We start from the raw sequence: 10373 nt of genomic DNA on the forward strand, positions 1-10373 counted from the left end.
TAGTTATATATTTATATAAAAATGATGTTGTGATTACCAGGCTTAGGTTTGTACTTCGTAGCTGGCTTGATTCTCTCAGTATGCTTCTTCTCAATATCTACCATTACTTTATATATTTGTTTATTGCTTTGGACTACTTTATATTGGTGCTGTTTTCGTTAGATATTTGTCAATTATATATCAAACCTGAATAGAAAAAAGAAAAACATAGATTTGGCAAACTGTTTTACTTCATGTTATTAGTCAACACCATTTTTTTAGGTAGTATTTGAATTTTATTTTTTACTTCCAAGTGAGAATATTTGAGTTAATAGCTTACAATAAGGACTGTAGTGGTGTGGTTTTGTTCAGGAGAATATTCATGAGCTTCTCGAGTTTCACAGAAGTTGGTTAGAGCTCTCTTAAACCAATATTCCATGTATAATATTTCATCCGCTTTTGTTCATAGGACTCTCCTTATTAAACCATCATTTCAGTTATGATATCATTTAATTTTATGCATAATTTCCTTCCTAGGCAATCATAGTGAAAGAGCGAATTGCAACAGTATGAAATACTATTATGTGATTTCACTGTGTATCACTTGAACATAGTCCACACACACACAGTTACATATCTATCATTATATTGATTGTTTATGAGTACAACTATATCAATATATTAACGGACGTATCTTAGGTCGCGACTTCTTAGTTAAAGTCTTTGAAATGTTGATAGGTTTTTGAAACTATACCCAATTGGATGTTATGACAAGATTTAGGTTTTTGAAATGTTGAAAATACAAAAGAGACTTTGATTGATTTTTTTTTTTTTTTTTTTTAAAAAATGATGATGCTCGTAATTGAAGACTCTCTCCCTTTATTTTCCTCATTCTTATTCTGATATGTATTGAATTAATGAATGTGTAAGGGTATGTGTAATGAGTTGGTTTGTGAGAAATGAAATGCATAGAATTGCAATAATTAAGTTCACTTGAGTATGTGTATGAAATGATTATGAAGTATAGAACTGTTGGAAATGGTTATATCATCGATCCAATGCTACCATAGAGATGGTCTTTTGAGGTATTGTTCAAAAGCAATATGTCTAGAGTGTCAACTGGCACGGGCATTCACTAGTATATATATAAGGGAGGGTTTTAGGGACGTATCTTATCTTAACACAACACGTAAATAAACTCAAAATCGTTATGACATTTATAAGTTTTGGATTAGGCTAATTTGTTATAGATATGATCTCCTAACTATTATAAACATTGCCACAAATAATCAAAAATTATCAAAAAAATTCAAACTTGCCAAATATAATATAAAAAATGGTGAAAATGAACGGTCTACAATTAGTCAAATTTTGTAAATTGTTAATTACATTTAGTAAGTATTTAGTAAGTTTGGAATTTTTTGATTATTTGTGATAATGTTTAGAATAGTTAGGAGATCACATCTATATAAAATTAGCCTAATCCAAAACCTATAAATGTCATAACGATTTTGAGTTTGTTTACTTGGTAAGATAAAATATCTGGCTCGAACTCCTCTCTCATTCCTCTATTAATGTCTATCTCGCAATAAATTATGCCGACATAAAGCGGATTTGAGACCATATTCTACTATATCGGAGTTAGAGAGTTTAGAACATTTTAATTTTGAAGAAATTGGTCGGATCGAAAAAAGAAGAAGAAGGAGATGGTGTTGGTATTAGCATTAGGGGATCTACATATACCCCATAGAGCAGCTGATCTTCCTCCCAAATTCAAGTCCATGCTCGTTCCGGGAAAGATCCAGCACATCATCTGCACTGGAAATCTCTGCATCAAGGTAATAACTCAATCGAATTTGTTTTTTCTACATGTCGACTTATCAAGTTTTTGTAACCGAATAATTTGAAATAAACAGGAAGTTCATGATTACTTGAAGAGCCTTTGCCCTGACATGCACATTACTCGAGGTGAATATGATGAAGATGCTCGCTACCCCGAGACCAAGACTCTTACCATTGGTCAGTTCAAGCTTGGTTTGTGCCATGGTCATCAGGTCTGTTTCTTCTTCTTATATCTCTAGATTTCGTCTTGATTTTAGATTTGCTCACATGCTTCTGGCTGTCTTATCAAGGTTGTTCCATGGGGCGACCTGGATTCTCTGGCCATGCTGCAGAGGCAGTTGGATGTGGACATTCTTGTGACAGGCCATACTCATCAATTCAAAGCCTACAAGCACGAGGGTGGTGTTGTTATAAATCCAGGTTCTGCAACAGGCGCCTACAGTAGCATTACTTATGATGTTAACCCTAGTTTTGTCCTCATGGACATTGATGCACTGCGTGTTGTGGTCTATGTTTATGAACTCATTGACGGAGAGGTCAAAGTCGACAAGATTGATTTCAAGAAGACAGCCACATCACAATCTGCACACTGAACTCAACCCAGCTTGTTGCTGTGTACTGGAACTTTGTTTGTTTAGTAGACCTTGTCTTATGTAATTTTTTTGCTTTGTTTTTTTCTACAAAATAATTCAAGGTGGTAAACTTAGCTTTCAGGAAAGTGGCAGAGTCTCTAATAATGCATACATGTTACTGAATTTACAGTTCTACAATGTTTATCAGCATTGTTTTGTAGCCATGGTGTAGAGGTTTTGTTATGTGCTTCTATCTCACAGAATTTGTGCAAATCAGGCGTGTTTCATGAGACTGTTAAAGCTGCGGAAAAAACTTTGGAAACCTGAATTACAAACTCTATATTTTCACTTGGAGTAGATGATGGTCATTGCATCACATGCTAGTTTAGCAGAGAGCACAAGTAACCTCTAAGGCTGTTATTACATTTGCATGCCCAATTTATAGGTCTGTGGGTACATAACAAAGATCATAGTATCAGGATTTCTTGTGATAGACACAAATTTCCTCTCGTTTCTGTGATCTAATACATTAAAAAACCATATCACACCTATTACAAGGGGTAGGTCTGCAACATATCTCCCTGAGAAGTTTTTTCTCTTTTCCGTTTCCTCTTTCTTTTGAAAAGTATTTATCTGAGTATGAAGGGAACTTTAATAATCAACCTGCGGATCAGTGATGTTAGGAACCTGCTCTTTCCTGATAAATGATCAGTGCAATACGTGTTAATATGGAAGATGCATGAAAATAAAATGTCTAAGAGTGGACAGCTTTTTATGCTGGCTGAGTTCCAATAGTGAACTCAGTTCTGCAAAAGGCTACCCGGCATTGGGAAGAATGTATCCAATGTGTTTAAATTAATATTTTAAAGACCAAAATACATGATTAGTCAAATGTTTAAATTGCCAAGTACACAAGAAATATGCTCTTAACATCATCTGCAGAGAAGTACCCAAAGTGCTTCAATATCATCTTAAGATGGGATTATGTCTCGGATATCAATTCCTGTATGTCGACTCTCACCTTGCACTCTTAACATAATTTCATCTCCAACAACAAGCGAAGTCACTGGAATTACCATTTGCGAGGGACTGACAAGGCCAACAGTTCCAGTATTATCTAAAAGGATGCTGTAGAGAGTGTGGTTATCTAAACTACTCTGCGTATGCAAAAAAAAAACTGTAAGATCCAAACTACTCTAGTAATTCACATAAACATAAACAAATCAGGTTAAAACGGAATTAAGAACAAACTGAAATATATTAGCAAATCAATTAGTGTATACACATTCACATTACATATGACCATTTTGAGCATCTAGAATGGTTGTCTCAAAAGAAGTGCAAACACGTGCATTCAGGATGACATGCTCGCATTAATAAATTGTGTAACCATGCTAATGTATTACTAAGAAAAGAAAAAAATGTCGAACAGAAATTTGATTATGTTTGTTTTTTATTTCTAGAGCAGATTGGGTGATCATCAATACATTTTTTTTCTTCTCAATGTGTTCTTCTATCACAATAGTTGAGAGGATAATGTGTCTGTATTTTGTTATTGAATGTCTGTTGTCATTTATATCTTTTCCTCACTGTAATGTAAATTAAGTTTCATCAACATAATATCATAAGCACTTTTTATAGCATATTCTTTTGTATACTTATTTACATAGGTGGTGCAAGGGTTCCGGAAACTGGTTCTAGCCTATAGGAACTTCTAGCAAAACTTATGTTTTGCTCAATGTCAGGCACTTGGAGCATTATTCTGAGCTAATGAAGAAGTTCACAAAATTGATGCAACAGTCTAAAAAATTATGCTCCCCCCCCCTTTTTCATTTGCAATTTTTTAAAGCTTGTTGCTTGAACATCAAAGAAAACAAGATCTCTGACTAATTCAAACCTTCGCCTCCACAAGTATCAGTGGTCTATTCTCTATAGTAACACGTCCAATAAGTGCTGTCCTCTGTTGACCACTTTGATGTACTACGAGAACCTCTTTACCTTCCTGCAACTCTGAGAGGTAGCTGGTCTTCCCTCCTGGTATAGCTACATAGGCATGTACTGGCCCCTGCAAATCCGAAAGAAAGTGATGACTAGTTTAAGCTGGTTTACCTAAAGAAATAAAAGCTGATTGGTAGTAAAGTTATTTCCCAAATTGTATGCTGGATATATTATATTATTGGGCAAAAGCTTCACTATTGAGGCACGATTGAAACCAAAAAGTGACAAAATTTCGAAAAACTTTTTCCTAACTCAGACGTAAAAAAATAGCTCATGCTTGGAGAGAAAACATGAACAGAAACCCAGTCAACAAGACATCAGTTCCAAGAAACAAAAGCATTTAGCAGTCAACAATCAAATAGAGTCAAATTTCGAAGTATACTCACTGCATTGACTCGGAAAGCCCTGCTGGCAACATAGTTTGCTTCCTCACTTTCTGGAGGAACAAGAAATAGCCCCCTGTCATGGGATCCAACCTGATATTGTAACAGGGATCATAAGTAAATTATAATGACATGTTGACATCACAAACTAACAGTTGTAAATTGGATCTTAAGTAAATTGGAGTGCCATGAAGAAATATTAGTTAAGGACAAACCAGAATTCCTTCGCCAGGCCTCATGAGACTACATAAATCCATGCATACCCGATCACCCATTCCAAGTACTTGAACACGTGTTACAGTAGCTTTAATCAAGTTTAACAGATTTACCATTTCATGTCTTTTATCAACAAAGCCCTGATAATACTAAAGCATATTAGAAGCAATACCTCAGTACAGTCAAACCTCTAATACCAGAACAATTACCTTCAATTCGTGGACAGCATCAACATCTTCAATTTTCAAAACAACTCCACCCAGTCCTTCGTCCAAGGCCTGAAGGGAAAGTAGGTGCAAATAAAAGGTTGAGACTACGATCAGTCGGTCACTACGCAGTTAAAGACGCATAAACTACCTAAGACGTAGCACGAGCCTAGGTGACAGTAGGTTCCCCTAGGAGTGCCTAGGGGCGCTCTTGACTGCACAATGACAACATTCCTGAAAGTCCACAAATCTCAGGAGGTTTCCTGCTTAGTCTTTTCTTAGTTCATATTCAGGAGTCTAAAAAGCATTACCTCAAGAAATATCTTCGCTTCAGAGGGAGTATTTGAGATGGCAAACACTGCCTTCTGAGTGTCTTGCAATGCTGCAACAATGTTCTCAGAAGAAACCGCCTGGTGGAATCACACATTGGGAAAAAGGAAACTTTAAAAGTGAGTAGAGGAAATAATGCTATGAATCATAGGTTTAGGGAGTTGATGTTTTATGAGTTTTGAGAAGATTAAATAAAAGAGACACTTTTAGGGTTCTTGATTTGTTTTAAATTTTTGATGTAAGTGTGAATTTAATTAAGTTGTTACAAATTACTTGCTGCATTCAAGGGGGGTGTGAAATCTAACATGTGCATGCAAGAACAGTACCGTTAAGCAAATAAAATGCAAAGGGTCACAACCTTTTCGAGAATCTTCCTTGAATTGTTACCCCTCAGATGCTAGATGAAGTGGAATATACTACTGCAGCACTCTAAAGACATTTTCTAAATTACTAATTATTCATTTTGTTTGCCAAGCTGCTAAAAGCAAGGTACAACAATATATATCATCATATCGATACTTACAATTCTAACAAGAGGATGTTCATGCCTAACGAAACCTCTGGGGTGGGCAACACTCAAGGTCATAAAAGGATCGTGTCACGTACACAAATCCTAACTATCGCCAAATCCGCCAATAAACTTGTGTAACGAAATATTAATATACATTTATAATAATAATAAATATCCATGCACATAAGACTTGACAAGAATACACAGTAAATACCTTTAGTTACATCGTAATGGTACTATATCAAGCATAACACTAGTTATAGCTGAATCCCCACACATGCGGAAATAAGGGAATGGGCTGGAATGGGACATACCTGCCTGTCAAGCAGATCAACAACTATATTCTTTACTTCTTCATCCACAACTTGAAGTTTGTTTAACTCTTCCGGGGAAGATATCTCATAAAACCAAGCAATTCTTCTGTTTTCAACGTCGAAAAGTCCCCCATCTTCAACAAAGAGAGGGCATATTGTTGCTATTGCTGCCACAATCAGAAAAATATGTGTTCATTTAATTATAAGCATTATGAATATAACAAATCTAAAGACAGATTGCAATTCAATTCACCCTTGACTTCTTACATGACCACTCATATGCAAGGTCTCTCTTTTGAGCAGGGAAAATGAAAGTGTTCCAGCCGTTCTCGACAGCTGCAGTCATGACTTCCGTGCTCTCAGTCCATATCAACACCAGCTTCGTTTGAGACCCCCCTGAGTCCAGACATGCAACTGATTGGCCTTTTGCATGCTGAATGGGAGTAGACAAGGCACTCGTGGCACGCTTCCGTGCACCACGTTTGGTTCTTTTAGAATTTCGATACCCATCAAGCAAAGCTTTGAACAAGTCACTAACATCTTCCCCACATTTTGAACACTTCTCCACGTCGTAATAACCTCCGGCCAGGTGGCGCTTCAGTCGGGTTATACCACCACCATTCATAATCTTATCACAGTAATTACATCGTGTCTTGTTTGAATTTCCATCAATTCTTGAACAGTGCTGCCACCCAATATCATTCTTATGCCCCGAGCCACTTTCCAAGTGGTCAGCAACTATTAAGGCCCTTGCATGCTGACGTTCAATATCAGACACGACATCTGAGCCTTCTTGAGTGGGAGTAAGCAAGGCACTTGAGGTGCGCTTCCTTGGGGTAGCACGTTTAGTATACTTAGACTGTTTCTCCTCATCAAGCATATATTTGAACAAATCCCTGACTTCTTCCCCACATTCTAAGCATTTCTCGACATCAAAACCTCCAACCAGATGGTGCTTCAGTCTGGTTATCCCACCACCATTCATAACCTTATGACAGTAATTACACTGTGTCTTGTTTGGACTTCCATCGACCTTTGTACAATGCTGCCAACCAATATCATTAGTATGTCCGTGGTCACCTTCAACCTCTTCAGCGAGCACTATAGCACTTGCATCCGGAGTTTCCTCATCAGACTCCTTATCGAAGTCTTCGTGCATGGGAGTACTCAGTAGAGCGCTCCCATCCTGAAGTTCCAAAACAGCCTCCCCACTTAATCCTTCTTGAAGAGGAGCACATATAGCTTTGGTATAGCGTTTCCGCGGGGTAGTCCGCGCATTACGACGCTTAATATACTTAGACACATGTCGCTCATTAACCATGTGTCTAAACAAATTGCTTACTTCTTCACTACACTTAGAACATTTCTCAACATCAAAACCACCAACCAAATGGTGCTTCAGTCTAGTTATACCACCACCATTCATAACCTTATCACAGTAATTACACTTTGTCTTTCCTGTAGTCCCATCCACTATAGTACAATGTTCCCATGCAATATCTTTCTTCTTACCCATTCTGAACAAACATTAACTCAGTCATTAATATCATTAATAAATTAAAATTTCATCACATATATCTCCATCTTTTAACTAAATATTTCAACCAGATCAAGTTACATTATACAGAATATACACATAATTATTCATGTTTCAGTTGAAAGGAAAAGATAAATTATCAAGTTTTGTTCTTGGTTCTTACCGATATCCACTAAAAAGTTTCGTCCCGGTTTCCGTATTTCGTCGATACTAAGAAGGAAAACCCTTATTTTGGTGTTCTCGTTTTGAGTCGAAAAGAAATACCCTTTCTATTTGTTTTACGATACTTATAATCTTTTCACGATATATTTCATTCCTTTTTTAATTTACTAGTTTACCCTTGTTTTGCTTTGGGTTAAAATTTTCAATCCCCCCGCCAATTTTTGTTTGACTTAACCAAACGAGACATCAATATCCCATTATAGCTTTATGGAAGAGATTTTGCTTGTTGGTGCTACATTATGAAGAGGAGTCCAATCTTTTTGGTGCTATCTTAATAAGAGAACAACCTGTTGACGTGCATTCGAAGCTTATTTAACGGATGTTATCATAATTTATTCATGTTTATTTGGCAGCTGGAGCTTCACACTATGTTAATTTCTACCAAGCTCTTGGAATAATATCTCAACTACACATGGTAGGATAGGAATACAAATGTTGGAGTATATTTTATATGTTTTACTTCCATGTTAATGTTAAAACGATGTAATCTCTTTATTTAAACTCATAATGAGTTGATCAATATAACAAGAATTATAAAGTTTGCTTTTACTTTTTCTTCTTGATTTTGTTATACTTCTCGTTCATCATCATTTCTAAATGTTATTTTTCATGCATTTCTATTTTTTTCTAGTGAAATAACCTACAATTTAAATAAGCGTAGTAAGCTCAATCACCAGTTAGAGAGAGTGTTCCCATTGAATTGGGATGGAACAAAAAAAAAAACAACAACAACAACATACTACCTCATCAATTGATTTTGAAGTTTGAGATGCAACAGCCAAGAAATTTGTGGCTTCACGATTGTAACCTCCTTCAAGAGAAATGACGAGTTTCCCAACTGCAAATGGAAAAAATTGAATAAGAAAATCAAATTCGAATTATGATATTCAAGATAAAGGACAAAAACGACCACAAAAAAACAACAACGAATACCTTTTTAACCAGATTATAATATCCAGCGAGCCTTTGTCTGAACAGAGCCACCCAAGTCATTACCTCTAGCTGCCATGTAATTTATAAACTTGAGAATTGTATTTTATACTAACAAAGATTGACTTACAATAGTATAAAATGGCATAGTCATATTCGTTGAGGAAAATGTTGTAATGTTACTAGATGACAATTTTTGAGGTCTAATTTTTTTTTTATTCAAGTTTTATTTTTGTGAGATCTTTAAATAGCTGCATCATTTTCTTTAGTAGTTGTTTTTTCCCCTAAATGGCTAAATAGGAAGAGGTGAACAAAAAAAATTGCTGCTAAATTTTTTAGCTTGAAGATCGATTGAGCTCTCGATCTAAGTAACTAATAAAATCTTCAACTAATTAACATCCAAACTGTATGTAGATATTCAAAGGCACACTTCCACTAATTTTAAGGTCTCCCGTTTTATTATGTTTAGATAAGAACTCATAAAAAAATTTATTTTCGTTTTCGTTGTTATTTGTTTGTTTGCTTTTTTATAAGAATAATACATTGGGATTGAATGAAAAGAGTTTGTGGGCTTGAAAGTTTGTTAGTGTTTTTAAGAACACATTATAATTGAATGAAAAGAGTTTAGGAAGAAAAAGAATTTGTTTGGGTAGAATTGAAAGATTTTTATTTTTATTATTTTTTTGTTATTTTTAAATATTTCGTACGGGATGTTTTAATTAGGATTTAGTTGAGATATAGTTTACTTGTTAGTTGGGTCACTCTTAATAAATTTTTTTTACGATACTTAAAATATTTCCACTATATATTTCTTTAAGGTATTTGTTACTTACAGACCCATATTGTGTTACCCAAAAAAAAAACAATTATTACTAGTGTCATTGGTCCCAAAAAGTCAAAAAAAAACAATTATTACAAATGTGTCATTCCAAAAAGTTGAATTCGACCCGACTAAGTGGATTCATTTGTGCAAACCAAGCGATGCGGTCACATTTGCCGAATGCGGACTAAGTCCAAAACGATGTGGCCATGTCATTTGGGATTTGGACTTAGAAAAAAACTTACCAGTGTGGTCACATCGTTTGGACTTTGGACTAAGTCCTAAACGACTTGGCCACACCGTTAAGTTTGGGACTTAGTCCAAACGATGTGCCCACACCGGTCAAGAGACCAAAAACAGAACTTTATATTTTTCAAAGTTCAAATCCCAAACGGTGTAGTAATATCGTTGGGGACTTAGTCCAAACGGTGTGACCATATCATTGGAGACTTAGTCCAAACAGTGTAGCCATATCGTTGGGGATTTTTCTAAGTCCAAATCCCAAACGACATG

The 10373-nt window shown here is 35.6% G+C and overlaps 2 protein-coding genes across 2 annotated transcripts; one reads left to right on the forward strand and one right to left on the reverse strand.

The window, feature by feature from the left end:
* The first annotated feature begins 1368 nt into the window (after positions 1-1368).
* Positions 1369-2613, forward strand: MAG1 (Calcineurin-like metallo-phosphoesterase superfamily protein). Its single transcript, XM_086594634.1, has 3 exons — positions 1369-1817; positions 1896-2033; positions 2112-2613. The coding sequence occupies exons 1-3, from the start codon at positions 1686-1688 to the stop codon at positions 2412-2414; spliced, it is 573 nt and encodes a 190-aa protein (XP_086450760.1). The 5' UTR covers positions 1369-1685; the 3' UTR covers positions 2415-2613.
* Positions 2614-3219: 606 nt separating this feature from the next.
* On the reverse strand, positions 3220-8181 carry LOC147522656 (uncharacterized). Its single transcript, XM_086594630.1, has 9 exons — positions 8052-8181; positions 6619-7868; positions 6352-6518; positions 5508-5606; positions 5200-5268; positions 4990-5130; positions 4778-4867; positions 4291-4458; positions 3220-3550 (listed from the first exon to the last, which is right to left on the reverse strand). The coding sequence occupies exons 2-9, from the start codon at positions 7865-7867 to the stop codon at positions 3365-3367; spliced, it is 2169 nt and encodes a 722-aa protein (XP_086450756.1). The 5' UTR covers position 7868; positions 8052-8181; the 3' UTR covers positions 3220-3364.
* Positions 8182-10373: the final 2192 nt, after the last annotated feature.

The sequence above is a fragment of the Coptis chinensis genome, chromosome 1 (genome assembly GCF_015680905.1).
Source record: "Coptis chinensis isolate HL-2020 chromosome 1, ASM1568090v1, whole genome shotgun sequence".
Taxonomy (NCBI): Eukaryota; Viridiplantae; Streptophyta; class Magnoliopsida; order Ranunculales; family Ranunculaceae; genus Coptis; species Coptis chinensis.

Excerpts from the sequence above, each read along its gene's own strand:
- MAG1 (XM_086594634.1), top strand. The coding sequence starts at position 1,686 with ATGGTGTTGGTATTAGCATTAGGGGATCTACATATACCCCATAGAGCA. Across the intron at positions 1,818-1,895 it reads CTGGAAATCTCTGCATCAAG|GAAGTTCATGATTACTTGAA; the intron begins GTAATAACTCAA and ends TGAAATAAACAG. Across the intron at positions 2,034-2,111 it reads GTTTGTGCCATGGTCATCAG|GTTGTTCCATGGGGCGACCT; the intron begins GTCTGTTTCTTC and ends TGTCTTATCAAG.
- LOC147522656 (XM_086594630.1), bottom strand. The coding sequence starts at position 7,867 with ATGGGTAAGAAGAAAGATATTGCATGGGAACATTGTACTATAGTGGAT. Across the intron at positions 6,519-6,618 it reads CCTTGCATATGAGTGGTCAT|CAATAGCAACAATATGCCCT; the intron begins GTAAGAAGTCAA and ends TGATTGTGGCAG. Across the intron at positions 5,607-6,351 it reads TTGATCTGCTTGACAGGCAG|GCGGTTTCTTCTGAGAACAT; the intron begins GTATGTCCCATT and ends TGATTCCACCAG.